General features: G+C 36.7%; 1 protein-coding gene across 5 annotated transcripts in view; it reads right to left on the bottom strand.

Moving 5' to 3' along the window:
- Positions 1–21574, bottom strand: part of Mkln1 (muskelin 1) — a 311316-nt gene that overhangs the window by 72902 nt on the left and 216840 nt on the right. For 4 of the 5 annotated variants that reach the window (NM_001429298.1, NM_001428642.1, NM_001428643.1 and 1 more), the window contains 4 exon segments: positions 5417–5482; positions 7415–7492; positions 19788–19980; positions 21418–21527. In NM_001429298.1, the coding sequence (NP_001416227.1) occupies positions 5417–5482; positions 7415–7492; positions 19788–19980; positions 21418–21527 (447 nt within the window). 5 annotated transcript variants of the gene reach the window in all.

Raw genomic sequence — 21574 nt, 5'->3', positions numbered from 1 at the left:
CCTGTTCATGGAAGCTTTGTAGCCCAACTGAAGCAATAGTACAGTGAAATGGATTCTGTAAAAACTTAATTTTTTTGATATATCCGAATGAAAGAGGCATAACAAAATTTTTAATTATATCACCTAATCACTTAAGTATCACAGAGATAAATCATCTAGAAACAAATACCAAAAAGTGTCACTAATGTATAAAAAATAAAAAGGTTTAAACTATGAAGCTGTCTGGAAAGAACTATGGTAAGAAGTACAGTGTAGAAAGAAAGGAAAAGCATACATCTTAGCAGGGAATCTGGCCTACTGAGAATACATGCGCGCGCACGCGACACACACACACACACACACACACACACACACTCCTGTAACAACATGCATGGATACCCTGAGGCAACACAATCTTCCTCCCACAGCAACCTTCTTCTCTTCATTTTCCCCTTAAAGGAATATAGGCTATCTAGCTATGCATTTCTCTTAGCACTCCAACAATATCTATTTGAAAGATTAAAGCACTGATTTGAATTCAAAAACCACAGAAAAGAAAGTTGGAATAGTCCCTTATCCTTAAAGAACTTACAATATGGTTGTGACTACAAAGGGTAAGTAAGTGACCACAGGGCAGAGTAGACCAAGTCCCGTGTGAAGGTAAAAAAAAAAAAAAAAAAAAAAAAAAAAACACAGCAGGGGTTCTTAAAGGGGAAGAGAACCTGGCTGAGGGACTCAGTGCAGATTTGTGGTAAGAGGAGCTTTGTCCTGGTAAGCAGAATGAGGCACAGGGAAGCTGTTCAAGCAAAGTAAAATGAGTAACAATGATGCGGAGACAGAGCACAACGACAGTGTTTTAAAGGCACAAACTCCAAAGTCAGGCTTCAATTTCCACTCTCTAACTACAGCTGTATGGCCGCCAACGTTCTTGAACCACTAGTTTCCTAATTTCAAAAATGTGATTTGGTTATCTTTCATAAAGACACAGTGAAGGCTAAACCAATACACTGCATTCAAAGAAGTTAAACTATGTAATGAATAAGTAAATTAAAGAAAATGTATAAAAAAATCAGGACACAAAGGTAGTAACCAGACAGGAAGTTTATAAAGACAAGCAGTGGCTAGTTCAAGTCAAGGTTCAACTATTAGGGCTTAAACTTAGTCCCACAAACACTGAAGGAACTACAGAAAAGTTTAAGCAGAGGGGTTAGGATCTGAACTTGCTCAGAACTGACTGAAAAGGAAGACATAGGGAATGAGAGAGATCGGTGGTGATATGATTAACGGCAGTCTATTTTCAAAATTTCAAGCCAATTTCATTTAAGGGACCACATCAGGCAATCACCAAACAATCCACACACTAGTATTTCACAAAAGTTACAATTAAACTATAATTCCTTAGTAGAAAGGATAAACCATTTAGTACTAGAACCAAACATACCATGGATCTACAGTGCTACAATCTACACACTGAACATGAATTAAAAATAAGGGAGGTATAGTAACACAAGTAAAGAATCTGGCTTTTCTACACCATGTGCACACATTTTTGTACAGTAAAATGGGTTTTACTTCAAGTGCTCGACTGCAGTAACTACCATTCACTCTTAGTAAATCAGACTGCTGATTGCATAAACCTCCACAAGATGGCACACTACAATTAAACAAGTTGCTCATTATGAAACTATAGACCGTACCAACTATGTTCTAATAGAGACAGCCAAAAAGTCACACACAAAGTCAAGTGTCAACAAGAAGGCAGGAGCCAGTGAAATGGCTCAGTGGATAAAGCCTGATGACCTGAGTTCACCTGACTATACAAAGTTGTCCTCTGACCTCCATATACACATTGTGACACTCACACCCACACACAAATCAAACATACACAATAGAAAAGGGCAGAATTATAGCCACATGAATGTCTGACTGTAGTTAACAACCCAAACTCCTCCTTATTCACTTCATTAAAAGCTTAAGGGAAACTGAGGTAGTTTTTTAAAGTGCTTTAATATAATTGCTACAGAGGTAGTTCAAGATTCAGGAAGTTACAGAAGAGAGCCTCTGTGACAACTCCCCATCAGCTTCTCTTGCACGTATCAAATAATGGGGATATGTTGCCCGAGTCTTATAATCTACTCAGAGAGCAATCATGGGATTTATAGTTTAAGTTCCTAAAATTCAGCAATAATTACACAGGAAGAATAAATAATCTAAACTGAGATGTTCTATGCTGAAAAGAATATACACGTCTTTTCACATAACCTGTTTTACCTAAATCACAGTTGAAACCCGACTCACAATTGAAGAATGTCAAGTAGAAAGGTATTAGTTTCAGGGACTAGTTAGTAAAACTAACATACTGACAGATACAGCAGGACAAAGTCACACTCCTCTGCTACTATGCTCAGTACAGTATGATTCTCATATGATGGAACAAGTTTTGGCAATTAAATATTAAAATTTTTGATTACTTTACACCTGGATCTGGCATTAAGCAAGTTTCCAATCTAACTACTGACTGGAAAAGAACACTGAAATGTAGAAATTATTAACCTTAATTTTTAAGAAAACAAGGTATATGAAAAACCAGGAAGGACAACTGCTTTGGCATACAACCACACCAAATAAGCCAAAATAAAACTTACTAGTCTTATAGGCATGCACCATGATGCCTAGCCATACTTGCCTTTTAATTTATTTCCATACATGACTCACTTGTGGCTATTTTATCTTTTCCCTTTTAAGCCTTGCTGGGTAAGGAGCATGACGGCTACTGTATCCTGTATCTGACCTATGCTAATCAATATGCCTAGTACAAGCATGAGACAGCACAATGCTCCACCCCATCCAGCCCTGCTCAAACCTCAATTAACTCATACAACTCTGAGACTAGGAGAAACCTCACCAGTAAATAGACTCAAACAGGTTACACAGGGAGGTCTGTTGAAGACCTGCTCTTGGACATCCACGTACCCTACAACAGCAGAGGAGTACAACACAAAGGCTATATATAGCACTGCACCTAGATGGAGAGGACCTTAGCATGGCTTACTCCCATTTCCTTTAAAACATGCATCACTGACCACACTAGAAGAATAATCATAGGATTAGACAGATTTACTGCAGAATTTAAAAAAGCCTTTACAGGGGGCTGGGGATTTGGCTCAGTGGTAGAGCGCTTGCCTAGCAAGCGCAAGGCCCTGGGTTCGGTCCCCAGCTCCGAAAAAAACAAAAAAAAACAAACAAACAAACAAAAAAAAGCCTTTACAGAACCAAGAACAATGTTCTTTAAACTATCCCATAAAACAGAAAGAAAAGACTGTTTCTGAACTCATTCTATAAAGCAATATTATCCTGGTAACATATAAAAACATAACAAAAAGAACTTATACACTATATGAATATATATGTAAAAATCCTTAATGAAAAGATTGCAAACTGAACTCAACTAATACATCATGATCACATTGCTTTCATTTTAATACAAGGATGTATCAACATATTCAAATTAACAAATATAATATAACACATAGAAACAAAAAGGTAAAAAAAAATCACATGATCATCTTCATGATAATAGATATCATGTTCAATGAGAAAACTGAAAGCGTTTCCTCTAAAATTGCCATTCTTATTTAATGCAGTATTTTAAATTTTAAGCAAAGTAATGGGAGAGATTAAAGGATTACAAGTACAAAAAGAGAGAGATGGAGGGGGGATGAATGGATGGATGGAGAGACAGACAGACAGGCAGGGAGGGAAGGAGACTGATTAAGAAGTTACAAGTACAGAAGCCATCATAAAAAGATTAAAATTAGGCACTAGTAAATGGGTACGCCAGTAAATTGCTTGTCACGTAAACACAAGGACCTGAGTTTGATCCCAATACCCAGCTTGTAACCCCAGAACTGGGGAGACAGATACCAGGAGGCATCCATCCAATCTAGACAAGCTGGTGAACTCCCAATTCAGAGAGACTATCTCAAGAAGCAGAGTAGACAGCAAATGACAACATACATTGTCAACCTGTCTCAACATACACATGCAAAAATGTGCAAAAATACACACATGGTTGTGCACACATGAACAATATGTGTGTGTAGCACACAAGATTAAGTCACACGACTAAAAATCATTCCTATTATACTTGTTAAAAACACAATTTCTATAGTGAGTCAAACAGGAATGGTGATGTGATCGTGGGCCACTTAGAATCTGCTACAATTCGGTCTCTGTTGCATTAAGCAGATTATGGTAGGAAGATGTCCACACCTTTCTTCTGAGCGCCCCAAGAACCACCTCTGCTAAACATAATCTTCAGTCACCTTGTTCAAACTAAGATCTATCATGACATTTGTTTATCACTTGAATCTTTATTTTCCACCTTCAAACCCTATAACCTATTTTTAAGTTATCTTTTTCTCACGTGTGCACTTTCCCTGTCATGTATGGTCTCTTTCCCACACACAGCAGAGCAACAAGCACTCTGGAGCTTCAGCCTCTTAAAGGTCGGCTTTAAGTGTCAAGCTTGCCAAACTGGAACAAAGTACATTTTGCTGAGGAAATTTAAGGGGCTTTTCATTACAATTTCCCTTAGTGTGTTAATAATAAGAAAATACTCTCTATCTAAATCTGTCTCTTTAAGAAGCAAACATAGGGGGTTGGGGATTTAGCTCAGCGGTAGAGCGCTTGCCTTCAAGCGCAAGGCCAGGGTTCAAGCGCAAGGCCCTGGGTTCGGTCCTCAGCCTGGGGGTGTGGGGAGCGCAAACATAGGCAAACTTGTTACTCTGACACAGGAAACAAACGCCTAAGAGGTTGCATCCTAGTCAAGCCTATTTATGTAGGATGGGCGGGCAGGGGCACAGATTAGGAAGCAAAATCCTATACCTTGAAAGAAAAGTTTTCCAAAGACTCTAACAGTATTCTCAAATTCTAATGTTACTATATTTATTTAACACAGTTTAAAGTGAAGTCTTCAATCTTATTACCAACAATTTTTGAAAATAGTCGAAACTTAGTATCCAAACTAAGTTTATTTTTCTCATTATTCACAAAATGAGTCTACAAAATAAATGCTTTTATTCCTTAAGTACAAAGGAAGCACAACAAAGTAACAAAATGGTATACATACTCTTGGAAAAAAAGTAGAATGTTGCTTGAGCAACCACGGCGCTGTACAGAGTGAAGTTTTATAAAGGAAGGCCATGTCTCTCTGAGGTATCTAATGTCATCAGCACAGCAGCTCCTGGCTCACCTTGCTCTCTGTCGCCTTTCAGACGGGCAGCCAGTGCTTACTGTCTTTACTCAGTTTAGTGAATGATATCTAACCTTAATCATAAATGGAGAGAGAAGTGTCCACTCCTGTAGAGCATGTTAAATGCAGGCCAATGATATATTATGGCATGTAGCTTTAGAATGATACTGAAGTGCGACTCACCTGTCTGAACATCAATGACCATCTGATGGCCCCCTCTCATTCCTGGACGGTTATCTTCTCCATCACCTGGAGAAGAGAATATATTTTCTATAAGGAAATAGTAAAACCTTATATTCTAGAGAAGTAACCCCACTGTAAGTCTATAAAGGGTAGTAACAAACATTCCACATGTACTTCTTCAAAATACTAAAAGTAAGTAAAAGAATTCATAAAGGAAAAATACTTTTGCTTCAAATATTCAAAAGTTAGAGGATTCTAGAATATAGTGTGTCTGCACATGTATTAAGAATCAAACACAGACCCTCACAAATAATAAGCAAGGATAACCACAGAGTTACATTCCTAGCTCTAAGGTTACAGGATGCTAGTATCACATTTGATATAAACCAGAAGGCCTAAGGTTTTCTAAATAAATCTCCCATTAGTTGACATAAATTAGTTTGGCAAATAAACTTCCCTGGTTTTTGTATGTAAATTGACATCATCTAACTCTGTACTAATTTCCCAGGAGCACTATAAAATAACGTCAACTTTTCTACAGCCACAGTTACTTGAGGAATACTTTATAAGAAATGCATCATTAGGTGAATTCTGGTTTTGTGCAAACATCAGTATATTTACACAAACCTACATGGATTGCCTATTTTATACCTAGCCATATGGCAAAGCATGTTACTACATTACGTAATAACCTCAGGCAACTATAGTGTCTGCATCTTTCAGAATACATAATTACAGAAAAGGTGAAGTAATTACACTAGATAGAAATTCTTCAGCACAATTAAAAGCTCTTGGGACCATCATTATTGACCAAAATGTCACTATTAAGCTATGATTGTATACAGAAACCGGAACAAAGCCAAATCCTTTCGTCTACACTGCACTCAATAATTCCTCCTCCTTTGTCACAGCTAGGTGCCCTTTAGACCTTGCAGATCAGTATCACTGAGGCCTTGCCCTTCTCTCTCCTCCAGCCAGTCTAATTTGTTTCTCTCAAAAACAAATTAACAAAATACTAAGATATTAATTTTTGGCACTAGTGTTTTGTGTATTTAATCTGTTTGTTTGCAAATATGTGTCTGAATAAAATCACCTTACAAAGGACTAAAAAAATACAAGTATTTTCATACAACATATATAAGTTCAAGGGAAAATTTCCGTGCATATAATTATGATTAAAGCTATAAAAGGTTTCTCACAAGGGAAGAGAAATATATGAAGACCAAGAACCAAGTGAACACTTCCAGAGCCATCTTTCTTTAATGTAAACATATGCAATAAAACATTGCTTCTATCTGACAAAAGAGTGAATACAATCTACAATAAAGTGACAAAATCTCCCCATACAAAAATAATGGGTTAATGAAGAAGACTCAACTCTGAATCAGATTCAAGTCAAAAACAAACAAACTGGTCCCTATTAGACATAAAAGCCCTGAGGATCTGCACCTCCCAGAAGAAAGCATGAGATGTAATCACTAAGGCATTCGGATACTCAGATCAGTGCCTCTAAGATGCAACTGTACTGTGCTCTAATTAGAATTATGTCAACCTTATTATTATCTGTGTATAAAGTTCATCATTTGTCCCTTTCACTCTTAAAAGGTCCTGTTTAGTGAGATATTTTGTAGAGGTTGGGTCTCCAGGAGCATATGCAGTGACATCAGTGTGCCCATGATATCACACACTACAGTAGTTTGGAACATATTCTATGTGAAGAACAAGCAGCATTGCTCGATATGCTGTCACAGTGATGAAACAAGAACTTACAGTTTCAATACAGTAACCTAGGGCTGGAGCTACTGCTCATCAGGACCAGCGCCTCCTAAACACAACCTCAGCGGAAAAAATTATATATAATAATCCCCCATCTAGTTACAGAACCTATGCTTTAATATTAAACACCTGTTCTCTATTAACAGCACGGGAGAATGCTTGGGCTATCTAATGAAAATAGACCATAAGGAAGAAACACAACTAGCCAGGCAGGCAGCTCACCTTTGGTGCTCTTAGGAATAATCTGACTCCACCGTGGCTTATACTCCTGTTGACTGATATACTGATTGAACAAGCCATCTGCAAGTATAAAAAAAATAAGAATTATATTTTCTTATATATATTATATGTATAACATAGTTTCCCTGTATGCTACCCAAATATAAATAGTAAATTATTAGTTGACACAAGAACAGAAACAAAATGCAGCAGCAGCAGCAACAGCCCATATTAAGTAGATGTTCCCACATTAGTTGCTGTAAAGTTACTAATGCACTCAATGGATAAATATGTAACCTCAACAAAGACTCTGCAAGAAGGAAAATGGGAGGGAAAAAAGGACAGTTGAAAGCTAGAAACCAGAAGCAGCAGAAAATAACTCATAAATAATTTGAATATATGCTTTATTTCATCAATATATATATACCTTATACAACCATATATACCTTATTAATTTCTGTCATCAATATAAACACAAATGAAGAAAAGGAAGAATAATGAAAGCCTGGAACAATGTCTGCCCTGGTGATTCGCATCAGGTGATCGCACTCTCTATGTATTACCTTTAAAGTCATAGCCTCTTACAATAATCTATATTTGAATTCCAATGTCTTCCCATTAAAAGTACTTACAGCCCATACATTTTGTTACCAGAATACAAAACACAAAAACAAAAGGAAAAAAAAAATAAGGAACCAGGAATGCCAACAGCTTTGGTGTAGGTACTTACAGTATAAGCTCAGAGAAAGAGAAAACACTCTAACATGCGAACTCCAGTCTTCTCTGGGTACAAACTGACAGAGAAATGAAGGTACTGCCAGTAGCAATGGAACTGTATTTACTGATGCTGCCAAATGTTAAAAATCTGTTGTGTCTTGGTTCATTTAACCCTAAAAACAAGCCAAAGGATTTGCACCTCCCTGATTTAAGATGGAGAAGTGCCTGTTTAGAGAATGAAGGAGATTCATCAAACTCACACATGTCTTTAGTAGGGCAATGACTCAGACTCTGCTTTGCCTCCCTTCTGGATCTTTCCTCAGTACACTTTTCATCTACGTCCTGGAGGAGTTATTACACTAGCTACTGTCTCCACATGGAGGCTGTCCTCCCACCACACATCTACCCTACTCCAAATAATTATCACACCCTACACCAATTTACAAATGATATCTAGAACCCAATTCTAGATAAGGAAACAGGAGGAATATTCTAGAGGACTTGTAAATAATGTTTCATGCTTCTAAACAGACATTAGCCAAGAGAAAAAGAGACTTTTATACTCTGGACACATTTTCATATACATAAGCAATATATAAAACCTACTTGTAGACCTAGGTAAAGAGCCAACTCTGTAATAATGGCGGCGCAGAGGAAGACAGAGAAACTAGACCAGTGAATCAACCAACCAGGAAAGCCACCTCGCTTTGGGCTTCTTGTTGGATCACACTCTTCTTTTCCATCTATCCACATATATAACCAAGACCACACTTGTTCCCTCATGAATCTCTCCTTTGACTCCAATTTCTATTTGAATGAGGACTTACCCCAACACTGAAAACACAGACTTGTTCAAAAACATAATAAAATGTTTCTTTTCCACAACGTGCATACTTGGAACATAACAACAACCCTAATAGCTTTCTTTTCTGGGTTGATCATGAAGCTGTTGTAACCAACCCTATATAATCATTGAATTTCTTTCTTTCTTTGCCTTTGTAGCCTTAGAAAAATTAGTGGGACCAGTTCCAATAAATCTCTCTCTCTCTCTACATATGTGTGTATGTGTGTGTAACTTTCTGTAGCTGTTATCAAAATATAACCTAAAGTGGGGAATTATTTTGGCTTTCAGTTTCAAGACATTTTAGTTTACAGTCCTTGTGATATGTATGTGTGTATGTGTGTGTGTGTGTGTGTGTGTGTGTGTGTGTGTGTGTGTGTGTGTGTGTAGAGATAGACACGGAGAGAAGGGGAGGATTCATTCTATAAATTTTGTTCCTCTAGTGAACCAGACTAACATACTCCCCAAACTGCTTTAGTGGTGCTTTATCACAGCACTAAGAAACTAACAACAGCAACAGAGGAGATAGAAACTGTGGAAGTAGAGTCTAGTTAGAAGGAGTAGACCACTAGAAGTGTCCTATCAGAGATAAACCCAGTCCCTGGTCCCATTCCCTCTCTTTCTCCTTCCTGCCCAGCCAGGAAGTAGCTTCTCCCACGTGTTCCCCCCACCATGATATTCTGCATCATTAGTGACCCAGAATCAACACAGGCAAGCACATTAAACCAAAATGTCTTGAAATTGAGAGCCCAAATAATTCCCCACTTTAGGTTATATTCTGGAGCTACTAAAAATTTACAACAGTAAAGCACAGTTGTTAAACAGATATTGGTACCAGACTATGGAACCCCATATCTTAAGTCACTGACTGGTTATGCTGTCTTACAAATTAATCACTCTGCTTCATTTAACAGAGACAAGGATAATAGTACACATACCCTAGAAAGCAGGTATAACAACCATAAAGTTCATAGAAAGAACTTAAAAAATACAAGGTCCATTGTAAAACTTCAAACATATGTGCTGGCTGTGGCAGTGGCAGCAGTAGCTGTGGCAGAAATAGTGATGACAATGACGATGATGTAGTAGAGCTTGGAATTATAGTTGCAAGAAAACTATCAATTTTTTTTTTTTTTTTTTTTTTTTTTGGAGCTGGGGACCGAACCCAGGGCCTTGCGCTTGCTAGGCAAGCGCTCTACCACTGAGCTAAATCCCCAACCCCACTATCAATCTTTTTATGCACCAAGTGAGAAATATGGCACTCAATCAAGTAGGAGTTAAGAGAGATTACCAGGGAAGGCCTAAAAGAAGCTATTTGAAAAGAACTAGCCATGAAGAATGAGTTGGAGTAAATAGTGAATAGGAAAGTAAACAGCAAAGAGAACAGGCATAGGCAAAGGCATGAAGGCATAGGTGAGTAGGGATTTGGGGAAGAAGCCATGTGCCAGGAAGCAGACTGGTGGTTATATGGGAAGAGAAGGTAGCTTTTGCATTTTTGAGCACTGCTGAGAATGAACAAAATCCCAAGGTAAAGACTAAGGAAACAGGCTGGCTCAGTGGTTAAGAGCACTGACTGCTCTTCCAGAGGTCATGAATTCAATTCCCAGCAACCACATGGTGGCTCACAACCGCCTGTAATGAGATCTGGTGCCCTCTTCTGGCCTGCAGTCACATATGCAGGCAGAATGCTGTACATAAAATAAATAAATAAATCTTAAAAAAAAAAAAAAAGACTAAGGAAACAACTTGCTATTCCCAACAACAGCTCTAGTGCCTGACTCATCAGGAGAAGCTCCTTTAAATTAACCATGGGAAACTCCTCTTTCAGAAACTAGTTATTGTTGTTGTTTTGTTCTCTGCCTCCTGAGTGCTGGGGTCAAAGGCTGTGCCACCACACCCAGAACATCTGAAGATTAGTAACAATAAACCAGATTAAGTAAGAACACATGCAATAGATGAAGATAATCTAAATACAAACCATGAATGTAAAAAGTGAGCAAGTCATGGTACAAGACCGTAGCACCAAACAGACATAACTGCTGCTCAGCAGAGACATGATAAACAGACGGAAAAGCTAACACGCGAAGACATCAAGCAGAAATTGTCAAAGTTGATGAAAAGAACAAAACTGAAACATTAAAGAAATGATCAAAGTGTTAAGAGGAGATGTTAGTAATAATATAATAACCGAAATGGAACAAAGAATGCAAAGAAGCATGAAAAATTAAACAGAAATGCCAACTTTATTAGGATAAGAAGATGAAATTAAGAGTAAAGCAAATCAGTTTTTAACAGGCTGGCGAGTTCAGCACCATAACTAAAGACAACTCCACAAAAGAACTAACATGCAAATGGACTATTTAAACAGCCCAAGGAAACAGCAGATTTCTCTGAAAGAAACAAGTAGTCAAATAACAACATACTTTTCTCAACAATAACAATAGAAGACAGTTAACAGTGGAATAATATTCAAAATGTGTTTAAAAGAATAACTGTCAGCCAAAAAAATTCTATATCCAACAAAAATACCCATCTTTAAGAGACGAATGGGGGTTGGGGATTTGGCTCAGTGGCAGAGGGCTTGCCTAGGAAGCGCAAGGCCCTGGGTTCGGTCCCCAGCTCCGAAAAAAAGAACCAAAAAAAAAAAAAAAAAAAGAGAGAGAGACAAATGATTCAGATTCAGACAAACAAAAGAGACTTGCCTTTGTTATTGTAAGAATTTCTAAAAGATGTGCTTTAAGTCAAAGGATTAAAAACTTAGATGTAAGATCAAAGATGTACACAGTACTAAAAAGAATATATCAGATCAGTAAAGATAGGGGAAAACTCAGGAACCCTATATAAAATGAAGCAATATCTGCAGGGCCTCAAGTATGCCATCATAAATGACAGTGAGGGCAGGCATAAGTAAACGAGGTTGAAACTGCATTTATAATCCTTGTATTAGAAGACAAAAAGGCACTCACCATACTACCTGCATACTTATAATTTCTATCAGAAAAATAATGCAGACTACATTAGAGCCAAACAAACGGAGGGAAAACGGAAAATACTAAAATGACAACCACGAGGAAGAAATAAAAAGGATGACAAAACACATATGTGAACTGGAGAGTTGGCTGCCCAGAATGCCCAGAACACACATGTAAGTGGAGAGCTGGCTGCCCGGAATGCCCTACACACATGTAAGTGGAGAGCTGGCTGTCCAGGACGCTCATAAGCCCTCCTACAGGGCAGAAAGAGGAGGGGGGTCAGGAGGGGCTCAGGAGGGGCTGGTGAGAAAAGCTCAGTGAGAGACCTTGTCTCAAGAGACAAAGTAAGAGAATGTTAAAGGAAGACACCTATCATCCTCACCTGGCCTTTGTACGTGTACACGCACCATACACACAAAAAATTAATTAACAATAAAAAGGAAATAACATTTATAAGACACTTCTTTAAAACAAGATACAGAAAAGTTGGAATTAAAAGACTGAAAATGGGCTAAAGACTGTAATTCAGCAAGTGCTTGACTAGCATGCACAAAGCCCTGGCTCCAATCTCCAGCACCACATAAAACTGGGCGTGTTAACAACCTTCTGAAAACCCAGCACTCAAAAGATGGAGAGGAGGGATCACAAGTTCCAGGTCATCCTCAACTCAACATCCTCATCCTCAAAGCAGAATGGGTTACAAGAAACCATGCTTAAAATAGATAATATTGTCATTAAGATACTGAAAAAGATACATTTTGCAAATACTATGTAAAAGTGGGTAAGCAATTCATAGTAAAATTTAACTAAAATTTTAAGAAATTATGATGTATAGCTAAAAACATGACAACAAAATCTAGGGAGAAAATGAGAGCCACAAAGAGCCATGCAATCTGAACGTCTATTCTTCTCAGTAACTGTATCAAACAGAAGCTACTGATAAAGGCCTGTGCAATGGGAGCAGCAAACCTGACTTAGGGATCTACAGAGCACTGCCCCCCAACCACTGCCAAGCCGCAGGCTGCACAAGCATGAGGCACAGAAAAGCTGAACAAGTCTGGCCATGGAGCAAGTCTAAGTTTGCAAGGACATGGACCTGACCGCTGTGTAACTCCACTACAAGTCAGAAACAAGGACAATAACCAGAAAACTCCATGTAACTTAAAACTATAAAACTATGATTCACAAAAAAAGCCATTTCATTACATAATGAAAATACTGAACCAGACAACAACATATGTAGATCTAATTTTAGATCCTTAATCCATGTGAAAAAAATTTAAAAATCTGATAATTGGCTTGGCATCTATCTAAAGATGTTAGTTAAAAAAGATATAAAGGCTAGGCATAGGCTAGGCATAGTGGTGCATGCCTTTAATTCCAGCACTCAGGAGACAGAGCAGGAGGAACTCTGTGACTTCAAGACCAGCCTTGTCTACAAAGCAAGGTCTAGGCCAGCTAGACCCTGTCTCAATATAAAACACACACACACACACACACACACACACACACACACACACACACAGCGGGGGGGAGGGAGGTTAGGAGGAAATCTCAAAGAGAAATAGAAGAATAATAGTAAACAGAGTGTAGAAAATAACAGAAAAGATAAAACAAAGCAGGAGTTAATCCTAAACAACCAATAAGCCAAATAAATTGCTTGTAACTGTGTGGAGATTTTAAAATGTAACAATTCATAATAACTAACCAATATAAACAACAACAAAATCCCAGGAAATCATGCAAACTTTAAACAGTTAGAAAGATATTAAATAGTACTTAATTGCCCTAAGAGTTCAGTATTACATGTCAATAGATGATTCTTAAAATATCATAATTGATATGCTGAAGCAAACGAGCCCGAGGAGTCCTGTACTCATCATAGAATTGAACAGTTAGGTAAAGTGTTCCCACCAGGCCCCTTTAAAAACAGAATACCCAACTCTAAGAACCTCTTCCAGGCGAGCAAGCAAACATTCAAATCTTAACACAGCAAGAAGAGATTACCTTCTGAGTTCACTAGGTGAATCAGAATACTAGATCTGAGAGAAATATAGAGGAGCATATACGACCTTCTCACTGATAAAACCATGGGGAAGAATTCAGGGTAAACCAATCTAAATCTATGACAGATCCAAGGAAATAATACATGATGACACTGTTAAGTACATCTGAGATATAAAATGCCAGCCTAAAATTTAAAAAAGGGGGGAACACAATTGGAATACCAACCCTAAGAAGACAGAAGCAGGTGGACTACCACATGTTCAAGGCCAGCCTAGAGTATAAAACTTGTTGCAGGCCAGTAACATAAAAAGATCCATAAAAAAGATTCATAAAAAGACCCTGTCTCAGGGAATGAAGAAAAAGAGAAAGAAAAAAGAGCAAAAGAGGAAGAACAAAGTAAGGAGAAGAAAAAGAAACCATAAGAATAAATCACAGCATAAAGATTCAAAAAGGAAATTTTAAAAAAATGAAAAAGTTTATACTGATATATTTATCAACTTAAATGAGGTGTGCATACTGTGCATATTACTCAAAAGGCATAAATTACCAATACTTATTCAAGAACATAAAACATAATCAGCCTTTTATCTATTAATATAATAAGTTTGAAATTTAGAAATCTCAAAATGAACTTCAGGCCCACTTTTCATCATTCATCCTTTTAAAAGTCCACCATGGTACTATTAATTTATATAAATTTTCTTTAGAAAATTAAATTGGGACTAATTTCACCTCATTCTTTCTCTAAAGGTCAGAAATATCAACACATTATAACAAAATTGTAGGCCAGTATCCAAACTACTCAACTACACATAGGAATACACCATACAATTTTATAAATCAAACATAACAAGAACTAAAATGAGTACCAAACAGGATTTTCAAAGTATTGCAAAGTTGAACCTAAAAATGAAAATTAATGTGACTTAAGGTATGAGAAGTTGAAAAGGGAAGATCTTTTCACCACCTCAAAAAGACGCAGGAAACATGCTTCATAAAATGCAGTATCTATTCCTGATCAAGATTATAACTACACTCCCTCAATCTGATAAAAGGTGTCTATAAAAATTATTACTAGCACTATACTTAATGACTGCTTTACAAAGCAAAGATATCTCCTGTCTCCACAATATTCAATATACTATGGAAAGTCTGAACTACTACAGTAAGAAAAAAACCTAAAAATACCATGACTGGATGAAAACGTGACAAGGATCTGTCTTCTAACAGTATGACAAGACTAAACCTCTGCCGAGTCCCTCAGGATACCAAAAGAAGTGAATTTAGCAAGGCTGCAGAATAGAAAACTAACATAAAAATACTTGTTTCATTCATATATACTAGCAATTACCAATTAGAACTTGAATTTCTAAAGTGCTATTTGTGGGTTGGGGATTTAGCTCAGTGGTAGAGCGCTTGCCTAGGAAGAGCAAGGCCCTGGGTTCGGACCCCAGCTCCGGAAAAAAAAAAAAAGAACTAAAGTGCTATTTGTAATAGGAACATAAAACATAAAATACTATGTAACTGTGGGCTTTTCCACCCATGCCCCAGTTCCCAAGTAACCACTCGGAGGCTCCTAATTTATTAAAAATGCCTAGGCCATTCGCTAGGCTTGTTCTCAGTAGCTCCTAACTTATTTAACCCATTTAAACTAGTCTATGTCTGCCATATGGCTGGTTACCTCTCCTCAGTTTGTTACATCTAACTTCCTCGAGTCCTGGGTGAATCTTCCCATGACTGACTACCTCCCAGAGTTCCTATCTCTCTACCAGAACTCCCACCTTCTACTTCCTTTGATTTGCTAATAGGCCATCAGCTTCTAACTGACTGAGAATTCTTCCACACAGTACACAGAGATTATCCCTACACTACTATGGAATGCCAATATACCTATCATATCCAAGACCCAGCTACTAAGAACTAAGACAATAAAATAAATGTTAAAGGAACTGGAAAAACAGAGCATACAATCCATGTTTGAAATAAAGCACTGAAGATTTCAATTCTTGCCAAGTTGATCCATGACTGTATTATAAACAAAATAAAACTCTATTAGATATGTTTTAGCCACTAACAACCAGTGTCACATGCTTCTAAAGTTCTAAAACTCACATGAGAATTCAGAGCACCCATAATAGTCAAAACAGTTTTGGAATGGAACAATGCTTGAAGACTCACAGTACTTCATTTAAAGACTTACTATCAAGCTGAGTAATCAAGACGGTGTGATACTGGTGAAACATACTGCACTGTCAAAAAAAATTATTAGATTCCTACCTGGTGCCATACACAAAAATTAACTCAAAACCAAACATAATCATGAATGAAAACTCTTTTAAGAAAACAAAGAGAAGTTCTGATCTTTAGTTAAGACAAAAAAAATGCTCAGTTCTAACATCAAGAGCATATTAACAAGCACACAGAAAAATTCTTACCACAAGGTAAAATTTCCAATGTTCGAAAGATGCAGTAAGATGAAAAAATAAACCACAGACTGTAGCATATATTATCATTGTGTATGTCTGGGATATTTTATTTTTGTTTTGTTTGTTTTGGGGACAGAGTCTGATGTTTCCTAGACAGCTACTTGGTATACATCTGTTCTACCTCCATCACTAAATACAGACCTGTACCATCTGACTTATGAAAAATGTACTTTATTATTTTCTTTTTTATTAATATATATTAATTGTACAAAATAGTGGGTTTCATTATGACATTTTAAACCATACCCCATTAGAATCTTATCTCTCCAACACTAAAAGAATGTATTTCAAAGTCCCTCATATCTCTCTTAATAAATGACTTGTCTCCAGATAGAAGTCTCAAAACACAGATATAGGAAAATAATTCACTAAAAGAAGAATGGGTGAAGATAAGAACGAATGCTTCACCAATGAAGACTCAAAGATGACAATATGACAAGCATTAGTTATTACTAATTGAAAGCAGAAAACACAGACCTAGGTTAGAATAGCTAATATTACAATTATTGACAGACATTACAGTGTATGGGCAATTGTGCATAGCAACTAGCTTTTTAAATTTTTATTATTTTGTTTTACTAGAATTCCAAACATGAGCACCATATTTACATCATTTTCACCAACCACTCTTCCCTTCACCTCTTGCCATACCCTCCTTACTCCTTCTCAATTTCATGATCTTATCTTAATCATTGCCACACAAATGAAACTTTTATGCATTATTGTATGGAGAAAAGACAGCAATGCTGAAGAACTGAGAGTTTAAACATTAAAACAGACAGACAATAATATGTCACCTGCTGGTTCTATTCCTGAGTACCTACACAAAGAAGTGAAAATGTATTTCCATACAAAGATGTATATACAAATGTTCATATCGACAGCAATAGCCCGCAAGTGTGAGTAGCCCAAATGTCTATCAACAGATGAGTGCAGAAGAAAATTAGTATATCTGTATCATGTCTGACTTAGCAATGAGAAAACGAGTTTCGACAAACATAGATGAAATTCCAAATAAGTCAACTGAAAGAAGTCCAAGAATATGGTCTATTTACATGAAGTTACAGAAACACAATCTCATCTATAGTGACAGAAAGCAAACAGCTGCCAAAGGATAAAAGGCAAGCAATGAAGGAGGGCTAGATCACAAGAGAAGGAAGGAAAACGCAGGGGCTGTCAATGCTTGCTACTATGTAGAGTGGTGGTGGGTCAGGTATGTGGGCACACACACATGTCAACATGTAGATCACACTATATATTCCAAGTATGTATAGCTTAGAGTGCCGTTATATATATATCTATAAACCAACCTCTACAAAGGCAAAATGAGCTTGTCTTTTTTTTTTTTTTTTAACAAAGCTTAGTCTTATTCTCATATGAAAATTTTAGGTGTTAGAAAAAAAAAGAGATTTTTGCTTGCTCCATTATAAGAAGCTGGATAAAAGATGTTTCGATGTCCTACTTTCCTACGCAGTGGGCAAAAACTTCTTGGCCTCTTCTACGTTTTCAGTGGAAGAGAAGCCAAAAGTTTCTCCACTGTTCTTTTCCTTATTTGTTCAACAGATCATCATCAGTGAGGTCAGCAGCGAGCTGAAGAACCCTGAAAGGAATCACTATGAACTAAGTGCTCCCAGGCAACTGAGAAAGCCCTTGGCAACACAGGATACAATGTGGCTCTACGTTTGGGTTACTATCACTTCTGCTAAACCAGGCTCCCTTTCTAGACTCAGAATTGCAAGCAACTATAGGAAAGAGAGTTGCATGAGCTTTTAACAGCTTTTCCTAACAATGGGCATTCAACTGAAATCAGTTTAGAAATGTAATTATCATTAATCTACCTTATAATAAAATGAAATTACACATGGGAGCTGCTATTACGTTATATCATAAACACAGTAAAATCAGATGCCTTAGTAATAAAGATGCAAAACAGGTCAACTTAAAATTATAAAATGACCTATATACCTCTCTCATGCTGAGATGAGAAAAAATATGCAAACTCACACTTAGAAATTGAGACACATTTATATACTTTCATTGGTGGCACTTTTTAATAGTTTGATATGACACTAATTATCGGCATTCTTCTTAAGTATCCTCAATTTCAACACTATTGCTCCCTTATTTGTAAATAGGAGTCGTCATCAAGTAAGTTACAGTGGTGTATAAGGCTTGGGAGTAGTTTTGCCAATGTACTTAACAATGGGAGCTGTTGGTTTAGGGCAAAGTTAAAAAGCTAAAACAGAAAAGAACAAGTTCTGGTTTTCTTAGTTATAAATTACCTAACACAATCTCTGAATAATGCAAACACCTAGCAATAATGGATAACAACAGCAAAGAGATTAAAATATATGAAATCAAAGGACTAAAATACATTATTATTATTCCTTATTCTCTATATAAAAAGATATGCTGGATTCAACTCCACAAGTTTGTTTGTTTGCTGAGAAAGTCTTAAATAGCACAGGCAAGCTTGGAACTTGCTGTGTCACTCAAAATGTCATTGAACTACTGACCCTCTTGCTTCTATACTCTCTCCAGGGCTGGATCAGGCCTAGTTCATGCAATGCTGACGTTCAAAACCAGAGCTTTGTGTACACTAAGCAAGTATTCTACAAATGAGCCAGACCCTGGCCCTTCACAAGCTTTATACTGAGTATCTATAATATTCTTGGTCCCTATGAAAACCACTGTGGAAGAAAAAAACGGGGGAAAAGGATAAAAGAAAGTTCTTCTCATTCACTAAAAAACAACAGAGCCTTCTTTCTATTTCAAATAACTGAAACCTTAAATATTAAAATTCAAAGCATCTCATTATATCATATATACATATTGAAAGCCAAATTATAGGTCACTTAAGAAAGTCACAATTCTACAAGAAAAATCAAAGATTATGTATTATCTCATTCACACTACAAAGAAAATCATTTTAGTGCCGATTTCCTTGTCTGTTACATCTGTCAATACTTTTTGGTTATGTAACCCTCTCCTATGCAAATCATACTACTAAAAAGTAAACACTGGCTATTGAAAAGAATCACTTAAAGCAATAAATCAGTGATAACAGTAGTACCAACAAATGTTTTCCTGATTTATTTTTAGTTAAGCTCCTGGTTTCCCAGAATGACATTGTAATGTAGGTAAATGAATTCAAACCTGTTTCTTTTTCTAAATTCTTGTGATATTATAAACCTATCTTAATTAAAGAATTCCCTACTCCAAGAAAATAAGCAAATTTTATAAAGAGCACAGAAAAATATATAAAAGAGAATAGATGCAGGCAGCATATATTCTTTTAGAAAGTTTCCTGTAAATACTGAAATATTCCTAATACAAGCTTCATAGTTTCTTACCATTTACCGCTTTTTCAATCAACTCCTCGCAAGCATCAAAGTCACCCTTTAACACCAATTTGTCGTGCATATCTGTCAACATTGGATGCTCCAGTGCAATCTTGGTTTTCTTCTGCAGGGATTCAAAAGCCTCTGTATAGTTGTGTTGTCTGAAGTGTTTTAGACAAAGGCGAATGGCTTCCTGTTCGCGGTACTACTAGAACACAAGAAAAGTAGGGGAAAAAAAGAGAGCTGCTTAGCTGCCACTGTAGGAAACAGTTAACGATTAAACAAAGTAAACTGGGTATTTACTATACACCAAGCGCTGTATTTAATCTTGTACACTGGTTGCCTTTATTTTCACCTGTCAAATAGTAAGACTAAAACTGAATGCTACTGTAATAACTAGCCCAGATCACAAGTATGCTATCAAAGGAGACCAAACCAGATATAACTCAAAAGCCTTTTACTAAAGAAGGAAAAAAAGAAAAAGCAAAAAGCTGCCAGGCAGTGATGGCACATGCCTTTAATCCCAGCACTCAGGAGGCAGAGGCAAGTAGAGCTCTGTGAGTTTGACGACAGCCTGCTCTACAGAGCAAGCTCCAAGACAGCCAAGACTACACAGAGAAACTCTATCTCAAAAAACAAAACAACAAAAAATGTCTATATTAAAAGTCCCTTTAGGATGTACATTTTACAATTCCCAGGACATCAACTAATAATATTCCAATGCACAGACTAAGATAAAGAACACAATGAATTTCAAAGTCAGCACTCAATTTACAAAGCACTTTCTTTAACAGGGTGAATGCTAGAAACAAATATAAACTCAGAAAAATAGTTGAGAAACAAACAAGTTAAAAATATGTTCTGAAATTACCTTAAATTTTCTAAGCGCATTGCTTTACAATGAGAATTTAAAAACCCAATTACATAAAACACTGTATGCAACTAAAAAGATTTACCAATAAACATTACCCGTGAATAAAAAAATATACCAAAGACTTGAAAAACAGCCAGTTTAGAGTTACCTCACTTCTCAACTAATACAACATTGTCAAATACCTATTCCTTATACAATATAACTGTCAATATGTAAACGCATCAAATAATCAGAGTGATTCTGTATACTGCTGACTTTATTTTATTTTTTGCCTTTGGACCTGGTGTATTGTAATGTATGTAACAGCGGTTCTAGTAGAGTGAGCAACATCTAGCTAGCAAGCCGACTCAGGCATTTCGATCGTGGTCAAACATAAAATGTTCTACCAGGGTGTAAGTAACCCACTAAAAATGCATTCAAAATATTCATATCACTGTATATAAATAAAATTGAGGGCTAAGTAAAGATAATAACAGCAAACTGTACAGCCATGCTGCTTGAGCCCAAAGACTGGCCCAAGCACTTTACAACTGTGTGAACCTCTCTGCTCTATTCCCTCATCTATAAAATAATGAGGATTGATAATTACTTCTCATAGACTAGTAATAATTTAAATGAGCTAAGACTGCTGACAAACAACAATGCTTAAAAATGTTAGCTGATTATTCATAATTTTTACTATTACCAACATTTTAAATAAAGAATAAAGAAATTGGCACATTTCTCCCTTGCTAGGTATCAAAGTCTAATTTTAAAGCACGGTCCTACCTTGCTGTACCAGTTCAGACAGGGCTGCACTATATCAGGATCATCAATGCCACTGAGTTCAACATACCAGATGCTAAAATTAAAGCTGGGCCCCCAGGACAAAAGTGGAACTTTAAGGAGGAAAAGCAAAAAGAGAAAAAATTAATATGATTCAAAT

This window comes from Rattus norvegicus, chromosome 4 (assembly GCF_021556685.1).
Source record: "Rattus norvegicus strain SHRSP/BbbUtx chromosome 4, alternate assembly SHRSP_T2T, whole genome shotgun sequence".
In the NCBI taxonomy this organism is placed as follows: domain Eukaryota; kingdom Metazoa; phylum Chordata; class Mammalia; order Rodentia; family Muridae; genus Rattus; species Rattus norvegicus.
Note: the sequence above shows the minus strand (reverse complement) of the source record. Positions and strands in the feature narration are given on the sequence as shown.